The sequence below is a fragment of the Passer domesticus genome, chromosome 16 (genome assembly GCF_036417665.1).
Source record: "Passer domesticus isolate bPasDom1 chromosome 16, bPasDom1.hap1, whole genome shotgun sequence".
Lineage (NCBI taxonomy): Eukaryota > Metazoa > Chordata > Aves > Passeriformes > Passeridae > Passer > Passer domesticus.
The window spans coordinates 4,757,033-4,784,364 of NC_087489.1; the positions used below are offsets into that span (position 1 = coordinate 4,757,033).

Sequence of the window (27,332 nt, forward strand, 5' to 3'; positions counted from 1 at the left end):
CCACTCACAGCTCCTCACCAAACACCTTCTTGTTCTACATCCATGGTTCAACAGCAGAACACCACACAAAATGTCTCTGGTTTATTTTGCCTTTGGGAACTAGAGGAAGTGAAGTGTATTGCTTGCAAATATTGAAAATAGCCAATTCCAGTCATAACAGGAAACTTATCTTACACACAATCCCACACAGCAGCCCCTCCATCGGACATCCGTGTGAGCCTGCTGCCCCATCTGGTGCCAAGCACCAGATTGTAATTCCTCTAGTTACTATTTTGGCCCAGTTATGTTTGCCAGTAACACAAAAGGAAACCAGCAAAATGGGTTATTTCTGGGGAAAAGGGAAAAAATTGAGAGAAACAGGTCAGAGCAGAGATCCACAGAAGATGAGCTGCAGGTTTAAGCCTGGAGAGCTGCTAAGATTTGCCTTGTGAGTTCCAGGCAAGCAGCATTTCAGGAGGGCAAAGTTAGGAATAATTTTGCAAAACTAAAGAACATAAATTCCACAAATTTACTTGAAACATAACCTAGTCAAAAATAGCATTCATAATAAAGTACTCACTTTCCAAATATTTAAAGGACAGCTAGAGCATCCTACATTTTCAGACTAAACATTAGGCACAACTTCCTATCCAATTTTTGAAAGTGAAGAATCCCCCTTTGCAGGCAGTTCTCAGCCACAGTTATGTGCTGTAAGGTCACAAACAGATATTCCAGTGGCAGAGTGCTTGTGTCCTCAGCTGGCTGTGCTGTCAGGGCCTGGCCAGAGCTGGGCAGACAGTGACAGCAAGGACAGCACAAAGGAAAAGCTGCTTCCTGCTCCCACCAGCTGTTAGCAAGGCCATGAGTACCCTCAGCACCTTCCAGCTGCCCCAGACCTGCAGTTCCACACTGGCCCCCCAGTGCCACCAGGGCAGCAGCAGCTGCCCAGGACACCCCTCCTCACCCAGGGCTGGCACAGGAGCGTTCCCAGCTGGCTCAGCATGTTTGCAGTGCCTTATCTGCACAGCCTCCCCCGACCCTGTGCCGTGGTTATCACCACCATCTCCCAGCTGAGCCATGCTGTCTCCAGACAGAGCTGCCCAGCTCTCAGTTCCCCAGATTTATGCAAAAAGTGATGGTGCCTCTGGCTCTGAGAAGCCCCACAGCCTCCGTGCCCTAAGCAGGAGCTGCAGAGATGTCAAACCCTGCACCCTGCACACCATCCAGAGCTTCCCCACTCCCAGCACAATGTTTATTTGCCTAAGCTCCTTCAGAGAAGGCATCAGGAGCCTGAGCCTGCCCCACCTCCTTCCTCAGGCTGCTGGGAAGGCTTTGCTACTTGGAGCATCATTTCAAGCCTGTCTGGTTTCAATGGCCAATTAAGCACTCAGCTCTTACCTGCTAGATTAATCTACAGCTTTAAAAGACTTTTCCTCATATCCCTGCTTATACACAGTAATCAAATTGCCTCCAGCATATCAGTCTTTAGGATATCCCAGACAGTCTTTCATCTCATGGGATGGTCTCTTTCCCAGTCTCCTTCCTGGTGCACTCATTTTCCAAATCACTTTGCATCTCTTCCACTTCTAAAAATCAAACTTTTGTCCTTTATAAAGGGACATTACAGCAAACCTTCATGTTTACCATGTCCTGCCAACGATGGCAGACAGGGACGATGATATTCCCACCCTGCTCCCCAGAGCCTCTCTATGTCCCCATGAGAGAAATTGGCCCTTCCCAAGCCCAGCAGCACACTGGGACTGTCACACAAACATTTCCCCAGGACACAGATAATTCTCAATACCAGGGAGCACAGCAGCTGTGCAGGCTGCAAACCTGTGTTCAAAGGGGTGTACATTTCTTCAAAATTGGCCCAGAAAGGTGTGATCCCCATCTGTGGGATGTCTGGGTGTTTATCAGCACTTATCAGCCCTCCAGCAGCCCAGGGTGTTGTACTTCCCATGGGACTGCTCATCAGGAGCTGCAGTGACAGGATGAGGAGTAATGGGTTCACACTGAAAGAGGGGAACATTGTGTTGGATATTAGGAAGAAACCTTTCTCTGTGAGGGTGGGGAGGCTCTGGCACAAGCTGCCCAAAGCAGCTGTGGCTGCCCCTGGATCTCTGGAAGTGTCCAAGGCCAGGTTGGACAGGGCTTGGAGCAACCTGGGACAGTGGAAGGTGTCCCTGGCCACAGCATGGGTGACACTGGATGAGCTTTAATGTCCTTTCCAACCCAAACCATTCTGTGATTCTATAGAAGGAAAACATACCCCAAAAGTTTTGGAATAACTGGCCCAGGTTCCAATTATTCCAAAGCACTGGATAACAGTGCTCCAGAAAGTGCATTGGAAACAACCCATACACATTTCTTCCAAAGAAAGAAAAAATGTATATGCAGGAAAAACCTTGTGTGGATGGACTCAAGGCTTTTTGGATGTTTATTGTGGTTTCTGGAACAGGGAATTAGAGAGGGAACAGTCTGCCTGCCACAGAAGAAGCTCCTACAAAAGCCACTATGATGAATCTCAGAACCACGCACACAAACAAGGCTTCCAAAACAGCCCCAGCTCTCACAGAGTGCTTACCATGCACCACCTGAACTGGCACTGAGAGCCCCCACCCTTGGTGGGGCTGCTTGAAAAACCTGGAGCCTTGAACATGCTCCTGGGACAGACCTCTGGAGTCAGCTTTGCTCCAGAAGCCGAAACCAGGCCAGGCCAACCCTCCCCTTCTGCAGGGCATTATCCACCACCCAATTAAAATAATATCTCTATCCCTGATTGACTGATAATATTCTAACCATACTCCAACATGCTTCTGAGTCGTTCAGGTGCATAGGCAAATCTTCTGTTTCAGATGTTCACATTCCTCTCCTCACTCCCAACATTTTTGGCAACCTACCCTCCTGTGTTTTGACATCTGCAAGGCTGCATTCCTCCTGCTCCGCTTCAGCGCTCTGTTTAATGTTCTCCACTTCCAGCCAAAAACTGTCCATTGACAAGTTGTCCAAAGCCTCTACCCTGGAATTCGTGCTCTCTGACACCGGGGATGCCACAGCACTCTTTGGAGGAAGCTGGTTCATTTTCCAAGGGCAATGTCTGCTGCTGAGAGAGGAAGAGATAAGGAGAGAGAGATTAAGCTCCACGTATGACACACGGCATTCGTGTCCAGCCTCCACTGATTAATGACTGCAGCAAAGCCAAACAGAGGTAAGTGCTGAACTTCCTCTGCCTAGTGTTTAGCAATACAGACAAGGCTGGGACTAAATCCCCCAGAGAATGGGGAAAACTGCTGTCCAAACATGCAAGAGGACACAGATCAACAGAGTCTTTTCAGTGCTGTCCCTCCTGTGACCTCCAACACACCTCACACTCACTCCAAGACCTCCCTGCAAGTTTGCACAGATGCCCTCTGCATTCAGAGCCACCCAGGATGTTCCAAGCTCAGTGCACGTGTGCTCCAGGACCTGGCACAGAGAGGAGCCTGGCAGCTCCCACCACACAGCCCAAACCCAGCAGGTTTGTGCTTCCTATGCAAAAACCAGCACAGCTCCATCCTCGGCACTTCAGCTCACACAACAAACAACTCACAGGGCTGAGGCCCCCTTTTCCTGCCTAGACCAGATTTTTCAGCTGTGAAACAACACAAGGTGTCCTGGGAAACCCAAGCATATGGAATTTTCTTACCACCCTGCTGATTCATTCATGTGCAGCTGAAGTCCCAGACTGGCCTCATTCAGCTTTCAGTCCGGATGCTCTGAGCTTCTCATCACTTCATAAAACAGCGCCTCTCCTAAAATGAGCTATAATTGTCTTCAAAGAGTTCCAAGCTATTTAAACCCTGCTATTTTTCAAAGACTTACCAAAAAATGGGGTAAGTGGAACATACTTATGAGATCACCTCAGTGGTTCCACCGATGAATACAAAAATTAAAGAGATGGAACATTACTCTAACTGTGGGTGGTTCAAGAAACAGCCATGAACAGCCACCACCACCAAACACAGACCAAAATTCCTTTCTAGTTTCATTTAAAAAAAAAAATCAAGTCTAAGTCTTACACCTTGAAAACCATTACAACAAAACACCCATGAAATGCTATTTAGCCTCCTAGCTCTAGGAGCCAAAAGTTATAGATGGCAAAATATCTGGAAAGTTTTAGCCCCTTTCATTCCAGAAAGCCATTATTAGCAGTTCTGGCACTAACCTGCCTTAGTTGTGGAGCACTTTGAATTTTAAAAAGCTAATTTGAAGGTCTAATAACTAAGAGACAAACGTTGTAAGCCATTCTGCACTTGTGTTTACACACGTGCATGCACATCACGCTCACACCTCACTCTAACACACGGGCAGCCTCTCTCTTCTGGAGGTCAGAACCACAGCAAAAGCATCACCCCAGGAACATCTGGAGACAGCCACAGCATTTAGAACAAGAATTTAAGAGGTTTGCTTGTTTGTTTTACAGGAAAACAAAAGTGAAATACTGACTTGAGCTATTCTGCCACCCAGCAGGCAAGAACAGAGGCAATCTGCTTTCCTATTTCTGGATATCCAAATAACACTCAAGATACCAATTTATAGCCTGGTGGAGCACTTAAATAGTAAATTCAAGACTTATTTTTTACCTCCACATTTCATGTCCAACTCTCTCCATTCCATTGCAGCTACTAACTCAATTAATTTTTTTCACTTTTCATCTTTTTACTCCAATCTTTACCCATTAAGAGTTAGAAAGTTAGATTGCATCCCTCACCTTAACTCTTCCTCTTTAGTACTCCGCTCCATTTTCTCACATTTGCTGATAATTGTCTCATAAAATTTAAACCAAGACTCCTTGCTAGCATCAAAAAAGATTGTTCAACACCTTGCTAGGATTCTATTATGAACCAGTCAACAGAACTCATCACTTGAAACATGAAACTAAGTGGAAGGAGGAACTCAGTTTATTTTGAGGGAGCTGGTTTTGGCCATATGAGGAACACTGGAAGACAAACTTGCACTGAAATCTCCCAGTGCACAACACTCAGGAACCATCTTACAAGCTCTCCATATTGCTCTACTGCAGGCTTTCAGCAGGCACAAAACAACTCTTCTTGCCTTAAGTTGCTGCCCTATATTCCTGTGGGATCTAGGTTATACAGATTAAAGCAGCTCCAAAATGCACCTTTCCTTTGTGTTCATCTTGGTTTGGAGCTGGCTCACAACGCCCCAGAAATCTCCAGGGATCAACACCAAAACAGAATTGAGGTTTGCAGCTCCAGCAGAACCTGCCCCAGACCTGACCAGCAGCTTGCACCCAGCAGATGTGCTCTGTGACAAGCCTGTGTCACCCACGGCTCTGACAATCCCTTCCCCATGCCTGCCTGGAAAAAACAACACCATTTTAAGCCAACATAAATAAAATATTCAGCTCTTTCCAAAGGTGGTTCTTGACTTAATCTTCTGCATGGCTTACCCAGACACCAGGCTCTGAATGCCAGTTTCAGCCCAGGAGATGCTATTCCAAGTGGAGCATTATTTATGCAAGGCATATTCCTGGAGCACACCTGAGAAGGGTCACAGTAAAGTCCTCACAGCCCAGGTTTCAGGCTATGCCAGCAGCTGGTTTTGGTCTGCCTTCAGTACATATCACAGAGTTCTGCTGCAAGGATGGAGCCAAACAGGGAACTGCTGCACCTCATCCCACCCTGACTGCGCTTCTCACCATCCACAGTTACCTGGCTTCCTTCCACAGCTGGAAATACAAATGTTCCTGGACTGCTTGCACCAAAAGCCCACCAGTCACACAATAAACCTACTCTAGGAAAGTCACAGCTGAGCTACCTGTGTGTCAAACAAAGCCATCCTAACTTTTTTCCCCTCAGCTGGCCCATTTACTGATGCACCAAACTTGGTTTCAGCGAGCTGCAGGATGCTGATATCACACAGCAGCTCTACAGAGAGGCAGCAGGACCCAAAGCCCAGCTCTACTAGTGTTAAACTGGAGCTGTTGCTCCTGTCTCACAGGAAAACAAAAATCAGGTCTTCACATTTAGAAAAGGTTTTACTTTCTGGTCTAAATTCCTTTTTTTCCCCTTGAGTTCAGTGCACAGTGTTTTGCAGATCCAGCTGCCCAGGTGGAAGGCTAATTTTAGATTCAGTGCACCTAAAAGATTGTTCTTCCTCATTGCATACCCAAGTCAACTGGAGGGCAGCCTGTGACGTGCAAGCACAGCAACAGCTGAGATTGAAAGCAGAGATTGTTGGTTTAAAATGTTAATGGCTCAGTGCAACTGGGCAAAGAGGAGGTGGAATAATCAAGTTCACTCCATTGCACTGTCAACCTAGCAAAAAGCATCAGATTATGAAGCTTTAAAAATTAACCCAACAGAAAGGAGACCGGCAGAAAGATCTTGTTAAGGACAGCCATACAGGAAGGGCTCTGTGGAAAGACTGAACATCTTTATCCAGCCTTCTCCTCTTGTTTAGGAGCACATCCAGTTTAACAAGGCTCAAGACTCACCTGGCACCTTCAGCCTAAGCCTGACTTCGCAGCATGAATAACACAGCTGTGAGAAATTAGGCTGGCACAGACCTTACAGTTCATTTTTTTCCCTCTCCATGTCCCCTCCACGAGGATCCCTGGAAGCTCTGCACGCCTGGCTCAGTGCTGGGGGCTCACTGACCCTGGGCTGCAAAACGCAGCCCCAGAGGAGTTTCTGATCTGTTCCTAGATACTGTCAACACACTGCAAATATGTTGCAAACACTCATGTAATTCTTCGCCCTCTTGAATACCAAAATACAATAAACACTGTTGCTATGTTCAGTCCAGGCTTGAATCACTCCCATGAGAGAGTTTCTCAAAGGACCTGGAGCTGCTTGGGCTTCTTTTCTGCTTGCTCAACATCCCTCCCTCATTGAAATACCTCTCTAGCAGATGAATAAATAAAAAGGTTCCTTCTCAAGCATTTCAAACAGACCAGGAGGCAAGAAGTGCAAGCCAAGAAAATGGAATTCCTTTAAGGTTTCTGCTTCCAGAAAACTCAGATGAGAAAAAGGCAACAGGAACAGAAGAATTCAGGCAGACAAGGCAGTCCTGCCACACAAGCAGCACCCAGTCTTTAAAGACATTTCCAAAGATCTGGAGCAAGCACAAAGCCATGGAACAAAGAAACAGACAGAAAGTCTGAATGGGCCTCGGGAGCAGGTTGGGAGCAGCACACCAACAACCATCATTCACAACAACCCTGACCATGAGCATGGAACTCAAGCATCTTGTAAGGAAAAAAAAAAAAAAAGAGATTAGTCTATAAACTGGTTTCAGTATTTTGACAGATAAAGACCCTCAGTCAGAGAACAGAACTGCATTAATGTCACACACACACATCCTACCTGCTTTCAATTTACTTCAAAGTCAAAAACAACTCATGAGCACATAAGCAAAAATTGAAGAAATAACCAAAAAATCCATGCAGGCTCTCCTCACACTGCTTCCAGGTTCTTACCCTAAGCAAGCAGCTTAAACCTAAATGATAGAATGTGTAGTTAATTCTGAAGAGAAAAAAATCACCTAAAGGTCAGCACATCAAAGTTTATAACATACTAGGTTTTCTTGTTTAAAGTCATGTAGTGGGATAAAGGCACCAGGAATAACAGACAGGAGTATTTGAAAAACTGAGAAAATCCTGAAGCTGTAACTCATATACTTTTTTTTTTTTTAACATAGATATAGCTGTAGCTATTTTGCTTATTTGAGGCTTAAACCTCACTCTATCAAAATTATCAATGCAAATATAAAAGCAGGTTGCTGTATGAAGGAAGTCAGTCTACTCATTATCAAAACCTTACAAGAAATACATATGATCACTATTTCATTCAGACACACAGAACTACACAAAACTCTATTCCTACCACAGAGAGCAATTTTATGCAGGAGAAGCCTCATGAACAAAAATTCCACAACTTTTCTACTAAAGGTCTAAACCAGAAGAAAGCCCTACTACAACACTTTAATGCTTGGCTTAATTACCCTCAAAATACCCCAAATTTTGTACATGAACACCACTACAAATTCCTCCCTTCTCCTCACACGAATGTGCAGAAAAGAACTACTAAGGCTTACTCTTAGGAGAAAATGGAAAGCACATGGCTGGTTCAGATGCCTCAGACCAGGCCATAAAAGCAAAGAGAGGCTAATTATCAAATTACTACAGTGGCAATGAACAGTAACTTACCCAACAGACTCTTACCATGCTTCCCTTTCCCTGGCTTAACTCAACCTAAGCAGCTAGAGCCAGAATTAAAGCAATTTTAGCAGTAGTCTGCCACTGCTGATGTTCATCTGCATATCTCTGACCAGACTTTTGCTCACATATTTAGTAGTTTCACAGAGAGTATCCCCTGTGAGAAGTCACAGTGCCTTTAGCCCAGGCTGTTTTGTCCAGCGCTGCTGCCAACCCCCACTTATGTCCCCATTAAGGCATTTTATCAAGGCCTTTGCACACGTGGGATGGCACAGTTGAAGGTCTGTCTCTACAGCACCAGCGAGAATAGCTAAGATGTCAGTGCCACAATTTACTAATAAGATTACAGCTTGTTTTCAGTAACACAGCAATCAGCTCATCAAGATCTTCCATTATGCAAGCAGCTCTGGGAGCAGCGTCATTTCAGGTTGTTTTGAAGAAGCCTGTTCTGCCAGTGATAAAGAGGACATGCCAGATCGTGCTCTGTGCGTGCAGCAATTCCCACCAGCTGCAGCTCTGCCCCAGAGCAGCAGCAAGAAGGCACAGCCTCACCTCCTGCCCTGGCATTCCCAGAGAGAGAGAGCAGAAAAAGCAAACAGCAGTCCTTTGCTCAGGGCTGTGTGGAGTGGAAGATGTCAATCCTGAGGTTTGTGTGTATCCCGCTGCTCCAGCCTGGCACCTCCCGTGGTTTCTGTGCTGGGCAAACTCCAGAGGGTGGTGGATCACTGGCAAAGAGAAGCTGTGGATATCCCATCCCTGGAAGTGTTTGGAACAACCTGACCTGATCATGGGCATCCCTTCCCATGGGTCACTTTAGAACTTTGACATCTTTAAGGTCTCTTCCAACCCAAACCATTCTATTATTCTGTAACCTCCACACAGCTTTGGATCTCAACTAAAGCAGAGGCTGTAACTTTCCTGACAATAAGTGTCTCTATCAAAGCATTTAAGAAACTCCATCTCTACTTCCTTGTCTCAGGTCTTCATCTGGAATTGATTTGTCTCTCCTCCATCTAGTAAGGGGCTAAATAAACAAGCTAAGGAATAGGGAAAGTTGCCTTTAATTACAGATCTGCCTAGAGGCATCTCTGACTGAAACTCAGAGCAGAACAAGAACAGGATTGATAACCCCATGCAGATACAGCCAAATTAAAAATATTCAAAGCATGTTTAGCTCAGACTATTAGGTGTGTGTCTGTCCCACCATGCTAGGGCTTGTTTTGGCCTCAGAAGACACCAGCCATCCTCTCTGTGCATGGCTTTGTGTTTGACTGTAAGGTCACAGTGGACGAGCCTGTTGTTCACTTTCCCTGCATTAGCAGGGTAAGCCAAACAGGAAAGGGCTTTCATCCAAAGGGAAATCCTGCTGGGAGAAAGGGGTACCTGGCCAAAACAAATCTTTAGTAGTACTGGGATCTTTAATGTGATTGTGAGTTGATGAAGCTGATCTACAGCATGATTAGATGTCAGCCATTAATTAAAAGGTGGCATTCCTAACGTTATTTCCATCTCCACTGAATCCATGTCCATTCAAACACATCAGCAGGTTTGTCCATGTCCTTGTCCACAAGGACTGTTCTGCCTTTCCAATTCCACCTACCAGCATGGCAGCAGGATCCCAAACCCCTCAGCCCAGCTGGCATGGGGCTACAAACCCCACAGCCCAGCAGCTCCCACACCTTGTCCTCACCCACTCCCCCCTCCCGTACAGAAGCAGCCCCGGGCTGAGCCTGTGCACAGGAGTGCCACGAGGAAAGCAGCAGCCAGGGAATCACTGCCCTTTGGTGACTTTGCTGTCACAGCCCCGAGCACACACTGCCAGGGATTCTGCTGAGGCCAATGAGTCAATACCTCCCAGTCACTCACACATCCTCAAAACACACCACCGTTACCCCAGCTGAGGCACCTTTACTTCATTGCCATCACTGCTGGCACTTCAGAGAGATGCTCAGCCTGTGCACACCTCAGACACTCAGCTGAGGGACCAAGGGCTGAGGGACCACTTGGCTTCCAGAGGAAAGGCTGCCAGCATGTTTGAATCCACTCTGGAAGGCTGTGAACTTATTTCTTGTGTGATCATTCATTAATGCCTTTGCCTTTTACTGAAGCAGGTTCACACATTGTCCTACAGCTTCCCAAATGTTGAACTTGGAGTAAATCAGGGTGACAGAACTCATCCTTATTTCTCCTTCTAGCCCATTCTACCAGCTGTACCTGCCGTAGAGCACAGAATGAGTAACTGCAAGTTGTTGCTCAGCTGCATGAGAACAGCCCAGAGATGTTGGAGAGGTCACAAGAGTGATGAGCTGACCAGCACAGGGGAAGGAGGGGTGGAGAGGTGTGCTGGAATCCAGCTATGCTTCACTCACGAGAGCTTCAGGGATGCAGGAAGACAGGGAGGAGTCATCAGCTCCTCGCTTGGATTTCTCAGGCCAGAGTTATTACACATAACACAAAGTGCTTGGCTGTAATGCTGCCATGAAAAGCTCTTGGCTGGGATTTATAACCAATTCTGTTACTGGAGTGTCACCAGCCAGCCCAGGGCCACCAGCTCTGCCTGTGACTCACCCCAGGTCCCACGAGCTTTACAGCACTGAGAGGAAGAGGAGGAGGGAGGCAGACATGGCTCAACAGTGGCTTTTTCTCAGTGTTGTTTTGAAGCCAGGACAGCACCACCAGCCCCTTGCAATCCAGCAGGAATCTGACTGGGAACTCAACAAAGCAAGCCAGAGTTGCTGATCAAAAATAAGCACTGATTGTGGTTAACTAATTAGAAGCAGGCTGGCATATCCTTGCCCTATTGGACAGGTAAGTTTTAGGTCAATCCTAGGCAAGAGGCTTAGCTACACATAAACACACAGACACCTCACCTGTGGTGAGTCCTGAGTGAGCAGCTGGCAAGTGCCACTTGGCTGGGGTTCAATGTTTTGGGCAAAGCTGTGAGCAAGTCTGAGGTTTGTGCTGTAGCACCTCCTCAGAGCTGACCACAGAGGTGTTCTGGCACCAGCACAGACACTGGAACTCAACTAACTCGTTTGGCAAAAGCCTTAAGTTGTTAACAAATATTTTGATTTTTATCAAAGAAAGCATGCAACACTGAAGGTTTTAATCTCGTTCTCTTACACGTGGGTAATTTTAAAGTAATTGACCATATCATTTCTGTGTCAGTCCCCCTGTAATTATTATTACTTTTTTTTCACAACTCAAATTTTGCCTGGGGTCTTCTAAAGAGTTTCTGTCTCGCTTTGAATGCACAGTGTCATCAAATTGGACTGGAAAAAAATGAGAACTCAGACACATGAAAATGTAAGCTGTGATTAGAAGTAAAAGCACTGTCAGCACATTCACCTAAAATCAACAGATTCTGACCACTACAGCAAGGAAACATTCTAAAATTCAATTCAAACTTCTCAACTGATGCAAGTACACCTTAGATGAATTCTTAACTCCTATAATACCTAGTAAACAAAAAGGCAGAACAATGTTTGTCAAGCAAAGCAGTTCAAATTTCAGTTCTATCCTCCACTAATTGCATGATAAATCAGCAGTTCTTACATCCACAAACCCCTGAAGAGCCCGCAGACCCCAAGGCAGGTTACACTGGGTCACAAGGAAGCGTTTCAGCCCCTCAGGTCCCACTTCCCCAGCTTGCTGCACTCAGCCCAGAGTGAGCACAGAGAAAAGAACAGGGATTTCCGTAGGCTTAGCATGAGGAAAGAAAAAAAAGGGAATTTCCACAGGTTTCATTTCAGGATCAGGGCACTCAAAGCACTATTTTAAGAGCACACAATAGCCTGCCCACCTCCAGAAATTCACCTTGCTCCCCCCTGCCCCATCCCAGGCGCTGCCCGGCGCAGGGGGCAGAGCAGCGGGACCACCCCATCCCAGGGATCGCTCCGTACCTGCTGAGCAGCTGGGCACAGCTGGCTGCCCGCACCGGGGCCAGCACCCCCCGGGGCCGGGCCATGCCCCCGCTGCCCATCCTGGAGCCACACTTGTCCATGTCCAGCCGAGAGGAGCGCGGCAGTCAGTCCATCCGTGCCGAGCACACGCTGCTGGCCACGAAGAGCTGCTCCCCGTCACCCACGAGGTGACAAAGGAGCATCCTCTGCTCCCTGCCCGTGTCCCCCCGCCCGGCAGCAGTGACACTAAATCCAGGCGAGCCCTCGAGCAGCGCTGCCCGAGGCGGAGCCGCCCACGCGGGGGACACGGGGGACAGCCCACAGGCAGCTCCGAGAGCAGAAAATAGCACCGAGCTCCTCCCGAGGCTGGGCTGCAGCTCGGGAGGGCTAAACATTAACGTGAGCCTCAGCCCACGCCAACAAGGAACTCCCAAAGCAGCCCAGGGAGGAGGAGTCAAGCAGCCCATTCGCTCATTAGCATTTGTACTTGAAGAGAACATCAAGAACAGAACAAAATATCTGCCCGGGGACGTGGGGAGGGCAGGGGAAAAAAACCCCAAGTGCCTATTAAAAAAGCAATTCAGCGTTTCTTGCCATAGTTGAGCAGTGAGTAAATCCCAGCTGGATGTAAGACACTGGTGTTGAAAGAGCAGTGTAAACTCCTAACACCCACAGAGAATATTTTGCAAGATCCAGATTATTCTTTGAAAATCTCATTGACAATCAATGCACAAGTGAGCAAAGGGTTAAAGCAATCGGATGCCCTGTAGCTGTTCCTGACAGTTTTTGCTCTTTCCTTGTTATTCTCTCTTCAGTGTTTCAGTAACTCTCCTCTCTTCTGGCATTTTTATTCAGAATCTCGAAGTTAAAGGGAGGAGTAACTTATTTAAGTTTTTTAGTGAAGGCACACAGAGCTCATCCAGCACAAGTAAAAATCCCACTCTGTGCTCCCCATATTCCCAGTCAGGCTGGGTCATCAGCTCAGCAGCTTTGCCTCCTACAGCTCAAAGGGCAGCAGCAGCAAATTTAGAGACAATCCCTCATCATAAAAGAGCCCTTCTTGGTCTTCTTTCCACTAACACAGGTTTTCTTCCCAACCACTGCTGGAGCTCACCCTGCTGCTGAAGGAACACTGCCTCACTCTCCAGCTTCAGAGCCGGGGCTGGCACTGGGAAGGTGCTGGCTCTGGGACATTGGCACTCCCCACACTAACTATGCAAAAGTATTCGTGAGAATCTCCTCTCTTTTCCTCCTTATCCACAATTCCTGTAAAATTTATTCCTCCACCCATAATTCAAAACTCAGGTTTATCCACATTTAGCTCCTCCTACACCAGCACCAGATCAACCACAGAAAGTGCCAGCTTGTAAAGCTCAGTTCTAACCAAAACCCAGAGAGCACAGGTTTTACAGCAGCACAGAATCACACACAGGCAGGTAGCACAGGAGGGTCCTTCAGGACCACCTAGTGCCACCCCTGCCATGGCAGGGACACCTGCCACTGTCCCAGGCTGCTCCAAGCCCCAATGTCCAACCTGGCCTTGGGCACTGCCAGGGATCCAGGGGCAGCCCCAGCTGCTCTGGGCACCCTGTGCCAGGGCCTGCCCACCCTCACACGGAAGAATTCCTTCCAACTATCCGTCATAAAAATTCACCCACTAATGAAAATGGTAGGAACACACAGAAAGCAAATTAAATATTTTTCATCCTTTTTTTCAGCTATACCGACTACAGTTGCTGCAGAAGTGTCACCATCATGTGTGACCACACACACTGCTCAGGATGTGAGACATGGGACGGGAGAGCAAGGAGGGATGACAACAAAAACACCTGCAAGAGAAATGTGGCTGCTCTTTGCTTTCTGTTTTTACAAAATTTCAAAAGCATTTTGTTCTCCCCAGGGAACACTCAGCTTTTCCAAACCGCTCCCCGCCGAGCACACCTTGCCCTGAAACAAGGGGTTGGGTTTCAGGCCATTCCTTCTCCTGGACATAAAATCACCTCTAACCTGCCAGCACGGCAAATAGATGGGCACCACAGCCCATAACTTTATTTCTTTTGTCCCTCAGTGGTGTCCCTTGTCATTAAATGCCTTTTAATAACTCCAGCAGCCAGCTGATCATCCTTTTTAATGGGTCAATTTGCAGACAGAGCCTGCCAGACACTCGTACCAGGCAGTTTCATCCTCAGGTTTCTCATACAGTAGTAATAACTCAGCCAGGCTTGTTGCACAACTGGGCAAATTTAAAGCATCCAGATGAAGACAGAATTCTTTAAGAGTACATTCAGCTTTGATTACTCACACAAAGAGTACACAAGCACTGCTGAAAGTTTCTGATCTCTGGATAATAACAGCTGCACTACAGCCTTTCACATCTCCCCTCCTGTCTGGCCTTCAGTTATTCATGGCATTTGAGAGGAGTAATCAGTAAGTTTATCTCCTAGATTGTGCTTGTGAGAAAAAAGGTGGAGGAATAGAGGCCAGCTGAGTCTGCTTTTTCAGAGTGAATCAGGATAAATATTCCAGCTCTGGTTTTGAGCTCTCTAGCATGTTTCATGCTCCAGGACAGTCTTCCTGGCATCATCAGAGATGAGACAAGCTCGCTAGGATAAGATTATCTGGATCACAGGAGCTGAATCTTACTCAAATATGGAGACAAAGAGACACATGATGCTCTCAGCAGCCAATTAGTTCAAATGAATCACGGGAACAGACCCAGCGCTGTTACCGTCACCACTTTAGTGCACAAGTTATTTCTGAAGGTATCCACACATCCTGCCAAGCTGACATGACTTGGCCTGACTTTTTCAGGATCAAAAGGAGCTGGGAAAACATCCGACATGCTTTTGGATAGTCAGGAATTTCAGCAGACCTAAAGACTGGAGGAGCTCCCTGCAGTCTGGGAGAGCTGCTTCTGCATGGTGCCTGGCAGAGCTGGGCACCAGAGCCTTCAGGTCAGCTGGAATAAAACATCCATGGGCTGCATTGCAAGATCTTATGGCAGCTTTACATTTTTCAAGCATCCCAAAATCAGTTTGTTACCCTGAAAAATGAATGCAAGTCACACAGTGCAATGTGGAGTTGGAAAACTTATTCAATTCCTTTTTTCTCAGGTTTATTTTGAGGATATATAACTTTAGGAAAATCTGAAAATCATTTATCCCCATTCAATCCATCACATAAGGAAATCCTCAAGTGCTGCTACCCATCCATCACACAGACTCAGTGAGATTAAGGGATTATTCCAGTTTCTGGAGTCACTAAATCAGTGAGATTATCCAAGCCCAGCTTGCTCCCAGTCTGGCAGGGAGCAGCAGCCGGGCTGTGTCCTGGGGCACAGAGTGAGCTGCAGCCAGGTCTGGGCAAGGCAGCAGCTCCCAGCAGCTGGGCCTGCCACACATCTGGTTCTGCTCTGCCTGAGCTGGGAGGGAAAACCAGCACCTCACAGGAAAAGAGCTGCCAAGAAACAGCCCCAGCAACACTCAGGCCCTACAAAGTGTTTCCACTCATGACTTTACTGCATGAGACAAGAGCTAATCTGTCATCCTGCTGGGAGGATGCCCAGGGAGCTGGAGGATCAATAATCAATATTAATAAAAATCAGTATCTCCAGCTGCCTACCCTGTTTGAAAATGTCCTGCCTTGGGAGAATGAAGGAGGTGGGGTAGGGGAAAAAAAAAGTCTCTTTAGACACAGATGTATATTCAGATAAGTCAACTGTAAAGTTGCTTACACCTAATTACTACTGTAAATGTAATTTAAATCACCCCAAACATTTCCACTGCTCAAGGAAGAGCTGCAACAATAGGAGGAAGCACTAAGGCAGGAGCTATTCTTAACACTCAAAAACATTTATTCTGATGAATAACCAAGACTTACTTATTAATTTAAATTGAATATGCCTCTGCCTCCTGGGCACTGAAGGCTGTGTAAAATTAGAAGCCTTAGCGGGTTTCAGAGGATGACCTCGTTTACCTCCCTGCTCAAACACGTGTCTGGTACCTACAGGGGGCTGTGCCTCGCAGGAAAATCTCTCCCTCTGGACACTGAATGCAGAAAGCAGTCACAGGCACCAGAGTAATGACCAGCAAGCTGCTTGTTCACTTCCTCCAAGCAGGGGGACCTATTATCCCTGCAGCCAGGTGACAAGGGCCACACGTCCCTCTGGAGGAGAGGCAGGTGGGACCAGCGAGCAGCAGCCAGTCCCCTCTCCAGCTGCAGGGAGTGGCCAGCACCTCGTGCCAGCCCAGCACACAGGAGTTCTCTGACTCTGCTCTGCACAGCTCATCCCCAGCACCACCTCCACAGAGCACTTTGAACACCCTTCATTTTCACAGAAGGAGAATATGCAAAATCTCACGCCCCAGCTGGTTTCACAAACCTCATTTTGATTTTTGCACGTTGGATTTTCTGTTCCCTTCTGGGAAAGGGATGGGGCAATGGAGCAACAAATAGAAAGAATGGCAGGAATGGACTTTCTTCCTGGGGTGCCCCAGTTCTCAGCCCAAAGATGTGATCGATTAGGTTGTCATCTTGTTTATTTCCTGCAGCATAATCACTGCAGGGGATGGGCTCTCTGGGCTGAGCTCACCATGAGTCAGTTTGCGGGCATCCCGCAGGAGCTGCTGCCCAAAGAATGCCAAACATCCACTCCTGGGAGAAGTCATGCCCATGGCACGGCCCCACAATCGTGCAGCTACCAGGGTTATGAGACAGCTCAACAATGGCAACTGATAAGCTGGGTTTTAGTAAGGATGGTAAGATGAGGGGAGGAGAAAAGGAGGAGTGACCTGATCATAATTCCACAACTAAGCTATTTGTTAAGATTAAAAGTGAAACACCTGAGCATGGACTAAGTACAAATAGAGTTTTCAAAACAATGTTTCATTTAGGAGGTTTCCTTGTTTGTTTGTTTTGACAGATTTTAGCCTATTATGGCTTTTATAATCACCTCATAAATTTTTATATTGGGCCAGACTAGCTGAAATTACTTCAGAAATTCAGCTGCAGAACCCCTACCTCCCCCCGTTATTGAAGCTTATCTTGTTGAATGATTACATTAAAACCTAAATCCACTCACCTAAATACTCCAGGATTCAGAGAAAAATAATTGCCAAATAAGTCCCCACATACATTGTTATAGGGAGTTTATTTGGGAATGAAATGCCCCTGTGCCCATCTGGGTAGATCCACCAGACTCCGAGCAGGGGAGCTCCATTTTCCCAGATCCTGATTGCTCCATCAGCTATTTCCAAAATAAAAAGAAGATTTAATACAGTCAAGTAGCAGAAGCTCTTATTTAGCAGCCAGGCAATTTTAAGTGCCAATTATTCCACTCATAGTGGAACAACAGTTTTGTGGTACTCCAAAGTGCCATCACTTATCCTAACAGGCTTCTGTTCCACTTTGTCATCTCTTCAGCTGCAACAGGTCTGCCAGGAAGAATCCAAACTTCTCTGTGTGGAGAGAGATTACAAATGGCCTATAATTTATATTTGTGGGCATTCTCCTCATTTGTCCTCGAGAAGAGAGCTGGACTGCTGTTTAAAGGCTCAGAAGTGAAAAAAGATGTCAGCATCCACTATTTTTGCTCTGCTGGCGCCTGGCTCTGAAGTCACCACTCAGAGCTTGTCTGTACTGGTTTAGTCTATAAACGATGCAACAGCTGGAACAAAACTGGTTGAGATGCTGGATCTGATTGCACAATTCAGCTCACAGCTCTCACAGAGCTATTTGTAGTCAAGAGCCAGTTAACTCATTAGAAGAGGGCTTGTTTTTCCGAAATTTTAATGACGAAGTTTAATTACGCGAGTCTTTATGAAAACCAGGACTGGAAGATGTCAGACATGATGTGGCTTGGGGGCCGAGGAGGGGATGGAAGAGCTTGCTACAGACTTCCCAAGCAGCTTGGTAGTGCAGGATTTACAGGAAGAACTGAGGGCAGCTGAGGTTGGTGGTGTAAGATCATCTCAAAGGTCAGTCAGGGATTAGAGCAGTGTCTCTAAATCCCCACGTGCTGTTTGCTGTGTAAAACCCTCTCCTCTGACTGGAGGGCCAGAGAGGAGATGGGACACAGAGTCTCAGGCATCAGTGTCAAGTGATGCAAGACAGATTTTTATTGTTCAGTTTACACCTGGTGTGCAAGGTCAGACTGATGCAGTGCTCAGTGCCAAGGCCAAAAGAAGATTTTACATAGATCAGCCACTGAAAAGCCACAGTCAAAACCAACAAGTTAAAGAAGCAGAAATTCAAGATGGACTCACAGGTGAATTGAAAACTATGAAGATTTCATAAAAATAAACCTAAAAACACACAATAAAGAAATCGAAGCCATTGTTTTACCTCACAGCTCTAGTAATTTTGAAGAATAAACACTTTAACCCAACTAACATTCAGAAACACACATTTTAACCCCGGTGTAAGCAACCAAACTTTTGTACATTTTCTGACACAGGCATCACCTGGCTGTGTTTGCTGACCTGACTCCTACTCATGTTTTGGCCCCAAAACTGCTGATACAGCTCAGCCTGATCTGCGCTGGGAGCAGCCACTGGGCTAAAACAAGAGCTACACATATAGCAGAGACAAAGGAGAGGAGGTGATGACAACTGCTGCTCTTGCAGCTCTGCAAAAGCAGCTCTTGGGCAGTTTCTGATGGGACAAACTCTTCAGAAATAACTGGAAGAACCCTTAGGAATGGTAGAAATCAAACTTCCATGGTGGAAGCTGTAAATACATCACCTTACCAAAATGTTTTCAATCTGCACTGCTGAGGCTCCCAGGCTGCCTGCTGAGATACTTGTACCATGCTCAAGGAGGAGCATTCTCACCATCAGATGGGAAACTGGCTTCCTCATAAGCATGGGAGTTAGGGACTTTGTTAATTAACCAATTAATTATAGAATTAATAAGTTACCATCCCACTGAGAGGGGTCTGAGCCCTTGTTTGAATTTTTTACCTGATGAGCTCACGTAATAAAGCTGGCTTCACAGTGTACATCCTCCTGGAACTCTGACAGATCCAAATGAGCTGTGATGCCTGACCTAGAGCCAGTGTCAGAAAAAGAACTTTTATGGGGTTAAATGATATTCATAGACCCCCAGCTAGCAGCTTCTTGACCTTTACAAAGACTGTTTTTCCTTTGCCATCTGCTTTGGGAACAATGAGGTGATGCTAATCCTCTACAAAACTGCACAGACCACATTAGCAGAATTCACAGGAATGCCTTAAAGCAGCAATTTCTTGATCTTATTTACCAATTCCACTCCAGAGTTAAGTTTCCTTCCATCTAACACATTATTACAGCTAAAACGAGCCTTGCAAAAAACCGTTCTCAAAAAAAGCTTTTTCCAGGGTGAGTGCTGGTATTTCACCAAGCCTTGGATTCTCCCAGGGGAGCTGGCAGCTCTGTGCTTGCTCCAAACCCTTCCTGGCCTGCAAACATCCGGCAGCCTCGTGCCTGCAGTGCTGCCAAGGCAGCGTAGGAAGCACGGAGTGAATGAACTCCAAAACCCTTGGATGAGGGATATGGCTGCTCCCAGGAGGGATCCTTCCTCTCCCGTTACTCAAAGGAAACACTGCAGCTAAATACAGCTGTTACCTTTATCTCGTTTTACCCTGCTTGTGCACAGGCTGGAGGGAGGCCAGGGCTGGGGAATGTTTGCCCCAAACAAGGGGCTGGGAGATCAGCTGCAGGGATGTATACACTGCCCTGCATGCCTCACCTTCCGCTGGGGGACACACAGGGATTTCCTTCCACTGTGTCAGCCCCGCTGCTTTCAAACAGGAACATTGTCCCAGCTTTACCTTGACCGAGAAAAACAACTTTCATCAGCAAAGCTGTATTTATTTGTTGCCTAAAGAGGATATCCTTCCAGTTCCATTATACATTGGCCACCTGCTATGGGCTTCGCGAGAGTTCCAGGCTCATGTTCACTCAAGGGCTTACATACAAGAAATCCCACCTTTATTTCCAGTGTTCACCACTTGAAATCTAATTCAGAAATGAGAGCCTTCAAAGAGAAAAGTGCAGAGGCAAGGGAGTGAGCAATACTCCAGATTTGCGCCTTTCCAATGTTTCTCAGTTATAATGACACATCTCTCATGCTTCCCTAGGTGATCCAAGGATAACTGAGGAATATAAAATAACTCTTGGCCAGCAGCCTCCTGTCAGTGCTTCATTCATACCCAGGCTGCCCAGTTTGCTACTGCTGACCCACCAGTGTGCAGTGGCCAAGCAGGCTATTGTCACTTCACTGTGTGATGGGAGTGTGCATGTCCATGAGCACACCTCACAGACCAGAACTGAAGTTATCACAGATGGCCAAAACTCCGTATTATAGAAGAACTAAACTTTCAGAGAACTAGTGAATTCACAGGGGGCTTGCCAGATGTTATGCAGGAAGATTCAAGGGTTCTGAAACTTTTCCCTCTAAAAATTTGAAAGTACGGGAAAGAAATACCAGAATATTATTTGTTCTAAAAGATCCCCAGCGGGGGCTGCCCTATTATTTTTCTGTATGATGAGAGCAAAGTTCCCTTTGCACACAGCTGGCACAGAATATTTAGTGGGAAAGATCGTCATTCTTACAAGAGACACAGATTTTAATAGCTCAGCAGTCCAGGCACTGGCAGCCCTGGGGGCTGATGGAATAAGTCTTGCAGATGGAAACAATTATTTAGGAAGGGAAGGACTCCTGCATGCACGGAGCAACATCTCACTAAAACTGAAGCCTCCCACCAACACATTCCAGACTCTTGGAGTAATTTGCTTTGGGGAGTATGCTTTAAGCTACATCAGCTTTTGTATTTCTTTCTCCAATCTTAATTGCAATCACAAAACATACTCCCCTGCAAACTGACCCAATGGTCTGACCAAGCAGCAACAAATACCAGGAGATATTGCAAACATCTGAAGCTCAAAGCAATTTAGAGACCCAACTCTTCAAGCAACAAGTTCTGATTTCAGACAAGCTTTCCACTACACAACACACCTGGAAGGACTTACCCACCCCATCCATAACTCTCTAGTGGATGACTTACACCTAAAGTCTGTGGAATGAATAATGAATAAATCACACAGGCTGTACTTGATATGTAGTTCACCAAACTGAAGTGCTTTACATAAACCAAAGTCATGAGTCGTGGAAAGGAACAGAATTTCCAAAAGCACTAATTGATTAGAAATATCTAATTAAGGCTTAGTCCTTTCAAGTCAGCTGCATAAGGAATATTTAATATAATATGTTGAAGGAGAAAAGTAACTCCAGCAGGTTTCAATTAAGCCTTGTTGCCATATGGATTTTGCATCCGCAGCAGGAAGGCTCAAACATCATGTCACAACTAAGATATTTTTATGTCTCCAACTGAAAGCATTTAAACTGCTTGGAATAGAAGCATATGGGCCATAACATCCCCAATTAAAAAATATTTTGCTGAACTGAGAGCCTAAAAGGCATATGAAGCTAAAATATACAATATTGTTGCTCAGGTATGGTAGTTTTTAGTGTTTAAAGGATGTAAAAAGAGTGTATTGCATGTATGCCCTAGTGACCTCCCTACCCAGAAGAGAAGATCCCAGTGCAAATCATAGAGTGATTTTTAAGGAGGCCCTGGAGGGGTGGAGGCTCCTTTGCTGGGCAGACAGGGAAGGACACTGCTCCTGGAGCAGTTTGCACCATCTCAAGTGTCCTCAGGTCACCACCTCAGCCAACCTCCAGTTTAAAGCAGGGTCAAACACAGCCAGAGCAGGGTTCTGAAAGCTTTGGCCAGCTGGGTCTTGTAAAGAACCGAGGTGCCAGCATCTCTTTGGGCTCCCATTTCAGCACTCCAGTGTGTGATATTTTCCTTAAGGCAAGCTGGACACTCACCCATTGAAGTTTATAAAGCTTTGACAAGTAACACAACTCTCTATCCAACTAATCAAAGATGTTGTGAAGTGGGAAACAAAGTTATGGTTTTTTCCTTCCCATATCTTAAAAAATTACTTCAAAAATGTGTTTTGATTAACCCAAGAGCTCAGCTGCTGTTGCTGCTGCGCCCTCTTGGGATCTTGAGCCAAACATTCAGTGTTATTTTTCTTTATACACTTGGACCCAAGAACCCAAATTCCTCTTTACTGGAAACAGATGTCAACCAAGTTAAATCATCCCATGACTCCTGCAGGAGAAGGATGTAAACAGCCACAGCTCACCCAGCTGTTACTCAGAGAGGTCCTGCTGACAAGTTAGGGATCCCCACATGCTGCAGGACCTTAAAAATGCTTTGACATAGTGATTTGAGATATGTTTATCACTTAAATCCACCAAAACACATTAGGTCACTTCAGTTTACACTAGATTAGAGTTTGGGTCTTTTTTACCAACATCTTCCAGAGTTTTGAGCCCAGAGGAGAAAGAAATTGTTATCTATGTTTTTATACATACAGTGCTTCCCAACAGAGTCTTAATGTTTAACAGACCCCACCCCTGTAAAAAAGAGCTTTACAAACAAGAAGGGGAGAAAACAGGGAGATTAAATGATGTGCAAAAGGTCACAAAAGACATGCAGTACACTTTGGCACAGAGAAGTGCATCCTCCACCTCCCAGGAGGCTTACTTCAGCCAAAAGGAACTACCAAATTACAACTCTTACTAATGCTGTGCTCCAAAGTGTTCAATCCAGGTTTTGCTATCTTTAAAGCTGAGAAAAATACCTGCTTGCTGCAGCATGGAAGAGCTCTGGGACAGAAGCTGCTGGATGCAGATGAGAAATGATGCACCAGGTGAACAAGAGACCTTCAGGTGAATTAAATCCAAAACTATTCATGGTCAGTGTAAAAAAAAACACACTGGCAGGAGCTCCACTACAGCATCCAAAGTTGCAAACATTCTTGATGATGCCCAGGAAGCAACTTTTGCACACAGCAGCAAAAGGAAATTAAAGCACAAAGTCATGGATGCTATTGAAGCACTTGCAGACTACAAGGCAGCTTCAAGGTCATGCAAAATTCATGCTGAGAGCTCCAAATGCCCATCAAAGACAGGCACAGGGGCAGGCATTACAGCCAGATTCAGGAAAAGAAATATTTTAATAAATGTTTTCACAATAAAAAGTCTACAGGGGTTTCAAACTGAGACCCCTCATCTGTAGATCTGTGTCCATTCCCCAGGCCAGGCTCACACACCACCAACCTCTTGTAAGAGGCACTGACCCCCAGGAGAACCAAAATGCCCTTTCTATACTACTTTTAGCTAAATTCACACACAAAAGTCCTATTCTTAGCAGCCAAATATTTATTTGTGCATTATTTTTCATAGCTCAAAGACAGGAAAACCAGGTTTAAACCACTAGTGCCATCAGCATAGCTGTGGTACTGGGGAACTCTGCAGGAACTAGGAGTCCTCAAAGTAGCTTTCTCAAGCAGGTTTTTGCAAGCTGGCACCAACCTCCCTGCTATAACAGTGACACTGCCAGGGACAGCCAGCCCAGCCAAGCTGAAGCTATTCCGAGTGTATTTACACAGACTAAAAACTACACAAAGCATACACTTTGGTAGCACCAGGCTTTAGAACATCGTCATGTAGTACAAGAGGCAATATTCTCCTAGACCTTTAGATTGTTTATTTACCCACCTCAGTTCGTTCACTTCTTTGCAGTGATGGTCCCAGTATAACATTTATAAGTTAAACTGTGGCATTCTGGCAACTACCTCAAGATAACAGGGTTTCTTTTTGAGCAGAGGTTAACACAGTCTAAAAGACTCAAGCAGCCTAAACAAGTGAAATCCCATAGAGAGAGGAGATGTCATCCCCAGGGCTTCGGCTGCAATAGAGGCATCCCCAACAATGCAGCTGCCAGATGAAGCCTTTCTGCCAACACATTTTAAGGGTGCATGGTGGAAAAGGTGAAGAGAAAAACCTTGATCCCCACCAGCAAACATCCTTCTCGCTAGCTCAGAGAAGACAGCTTTAAGATGTCAGTACAGCCGAGACAATACCCCCATTCCTCACCGGGGCAGAAGCCAAATTCTGCGGGAAAAACGACAATTCAGGGGTGCACAACCTCGACATCCAGACCCCTGGGGCTGCGGGGCACGGCCGGAGCCCCTGAACAGCGCCGAGCATCAACCTTACCTGGGGCTGTCAGTGCCCCTGGGGCGGTCAGAGCATCCCTGGGGCGGTCAGTGCCTACCTGGGACTGTCAGTGCCCCTGGGGCGGTCCGAGCCTCCCTGGAGAGATCAGTGCCCACCTGGGGCGGTCAGCAGCCACCTGGGGCCGTCGGTACCCACCTGGAGAGGTCAGTGCCCACCTGGGGCGGTCAGCGCTGCAGAGCACGGCCGGAGAGGAGAAGGAGGAGGAGGAGAGGAAAGCGGGGGGCTCTCCCGACCCGCATCTCAGCTGGCCGGAGCCGCCCAGGGCCGGGCGCGGAGCTCGGCGGAGGCGAGAGCAGCAGAGCAGACCCTTCTTCCCTCCGCCCCCGTCCCGCCCCTCCAGAGCTCGCCCCGCTCCCCGCCCGCTCCCTCCGCATCTGCCCGGAGCATCCAGCCCTTCCCGTTCGCCGCTGGCAGGCGGGGAAAGAAACGGGGATCCCCGCTGGAGAAGAACCCCGAAGCTCCCTCCCGGCAGAGGGGGATGTCCTGGGCAAACAGCTTTTCTTTTTCTTTTGTGTTTTCCTTTCCAAAGAAAGGAGCCGCGAAAATAAAGATGGGGGAAACAAGTTTTATTTAAGAGCATGGCCAAATATTTGGCCACGCGGGGCTCAGGGCATGGGGTGGGAAAAGCAAACACAACCAGGGCAGGTTTCATCATTTTTGCGGGCTGGTGTTGCACAGTGTGCCCTGTAAGGCTCTGGAGAGACAGGCACCGCACACGGGCAGCAGGAACAATGATCGTCACAAGCGGCAGCGCGCTCATTGAATTACTTTGTGATTCAGGTCCTCTTGAAAACAAAAGAGTGTGTTGGACGTGTGCATCAACACAAGAGCACACAGCTGTTCTGTTCAAACCCAGCACCTCGATAAACCCTTAGGCTACAAAACCCCTCCCTGTGGCTCCAATAACTGGTTAAATCGAGCTGTTTGCGAGTGCCTCTCTAGGCTGTAATCTACCTTCCATCAGCCTGCCAGCTGTGCTGAAAAACAAAGCCCGAACGGAAATCGGGTACATGCATGCTCAGCTTCTGCTGAGGGCTTAATTATTTCTTGTTAATTGGAGGTAGGGCTGCTTCATTTCTTAGACCTGAGCGTTGAAAAGTCGTTTCCTACTTTGAGAACTGACAAGCTGCAGATGAGAAAAGTGTTAATTGAACTATGAGTATAATAATTCTATGGCTGTATTGCATTTAAAATCCAGTAAGAACTACTACAGAGAGAGATTGTCTTGATCTTATTTATTTGAAATCAAAGATTAGTGTTGATGAGCAGAAACTATCACTGGTCGAGTGCTTGGTCCTTGCAATAAAGGAGCTTATCCCTCAAGAAATTGGCAGCTGTCATCCATTTCACATTTAGGCAGACAACACTCTGAAAGCAGCTGAGCTGTGCTGAGAAAGTGCTTAGTCTGGAGTGGGTTTCTTTCTCAGGAATTCCCCTCCCTCTGCCATCCTGCAGCAGCTGTCACCAATGCTGACCTGGACTGCCATGGGACTCCCTGCTTTGTTTTCACCCTGAGGTGGTTCTCTGAGCCTGGCTCAGCTGCAGTTTCCTCCCCAGGACTGAAAGCAGCAGTCCTCTGCTCTCCAGACTCAGGGAGCCCAGGATTTTCCCAGCTCTTTCACTCAGCAAAGCAAACAGCTGAGCCATGTAGGTAACCAGATAGGATGGCAGCAGCAGAGTCCTCAGGGTGTTAAAGGTCTGGAGCAACAGGCAGACAAAATTCTGGGTGAGAGAAGAAAGCAAGGAGCACAGCAGCTGGGGAAGAAAAGGAAGAACTCAATTGTCACCGCAATGATGTCTTGGGAAGAGGTTCCATTTTCAGCAGGATTTTGCAAACACCAGTGCTTGTTCCCTTCCCTCACCCACCCAACAAATGTTATGTCCTACAAAACACAAGTTCAAGCTGCTGTGTCCAAGTCAATAGTTGTACATATGAGGAATTCTAGGAGCACTAAAAGGTACCCTAGACAAGACCAAGCTCATTGTTAGCACTGTTACCTTTTGAAAAACTAGGAAATTAATGAATGTTAAATAAGTTGTTACTACACTGACTTGGTACCACCTTGGTGGTGTTAATGGTCTTAAAAATGCTTTCAACTGAGGTGTTGCTGATGCCATGCTAAAGCTCAGCTTCAGGGTGTGTTAGTCAAATAACTGCAGTGGTTAAGATGATTCCAGGGCTTGGCTACTCCAGCCTAAGCAAGGTTTGCACTCCAGCAGAACTGGTGGAAGGAAACATGAGTGAGTACCTCAGTTGCTGCAATTCAAAACTCCCAGCAATGTAACTGAGCAGACAGGACTGGGAATAGTGACACTGGAGGCACAGAGCAGCTTTCCCTTGTGAGCCCCTTCTGCAAAGGAACAGACAGTCAAGGCACAGGGAAAGAGAAGACACACAAGACACGAAGCTCTTCCACTGCTTGAAATTTATCTTTTGGGATTTGTGTAAAGCCTAAAAGGATTAGGGCTGCTGTGCTTGCAAAGAGACTTCTGGCCTCAGCTCTTATTGAGCAAGTGAAATACATCTTATTTTCAGTCACATGCTCCACTGTAAGAAATCTGAAGCAACTTTTTAAAAGTACATAGTACCAGCCATAAATACCAGGAGAGTTTTTACGCACGGTTGAGTTAAACTTCTTATCTCAGAGGAATAAGTAGCAAATTTTGCCATTTTAAATGCAGTTCTCAAGGACTTTTAAAATATGCATATGTACCTTTAAATATACACACACACACATATTCATGATAGTTATTCTGCTCAATTTTGTGTTACCTTTACCTCGTCTACAACAGGAGTCATCACAAATAGGGAAGGCAGAAAATAAAACCTCCAGTTAGTTATTAACCAGGCAGAAACCTGGTTGAAATCTTGGAGCTTTGTCTTGCCCAAGAGGCCTCTGAGTCAGGCAGAGGTGAAAAAAGTCAGAGCTGAGGCACAAAAGCAGTAGATATGCAAGGAGGCAGCCTGGTCCCACTACTCACCATCAGGGTGTTACAGAAAATGCTCTTTTCAGCACGGGAATATCTTATCTTCTGCCTCTGGGACCAGCTGCTTGAGATCACAGCAAGAAGACTTTGCTTTTGGCTTTTAG

General features: G+C 46.5%; 1 protein-coding gene across 11 annotated transcripts in view; it reads right to left on the reverse strand.

Annotated features, from left to right (window-relative positions):
• The window catches only part of ARHGAP40 (Rho GTPase activating protein 40), a 37,598-nt gene extending 13,042 nt beyond the window's left edge, over positions 1–24,556 (reverse strand). Inside the window, exons 1-2 of one of the 11 annotated variants that reach the window (XM_064391527.1) lie at positions 24,376–24,556; positions 2,883–3,082 (exon numbers count right to left, since the gene is read on the reverse strand). In XM_064391527.1, coding sequence (XP_064247597.1) covers positions 2,883–3,063 — 181 coding nt within the window. In that variant the 5' untranslated portion in view covers positions 3,064–3,082; positions 24,376–24,556. Of the gene's footprint in view, positions 1–2,882; positions 3,086–6,481; positions 6,624–8,194; positions 8,413–12,105; positions 12,392–24,219; positions 24,280–24,375 lie in introns of those variants that run through there. The other 10 variants (XM_064391523.1, XM_064391528.1, XM_064391521.1 and 7 more) reach the window with 10 other exon arrangements.
• Positions 24,557–27,332: the final 2,776 nt, after the last annotated feature.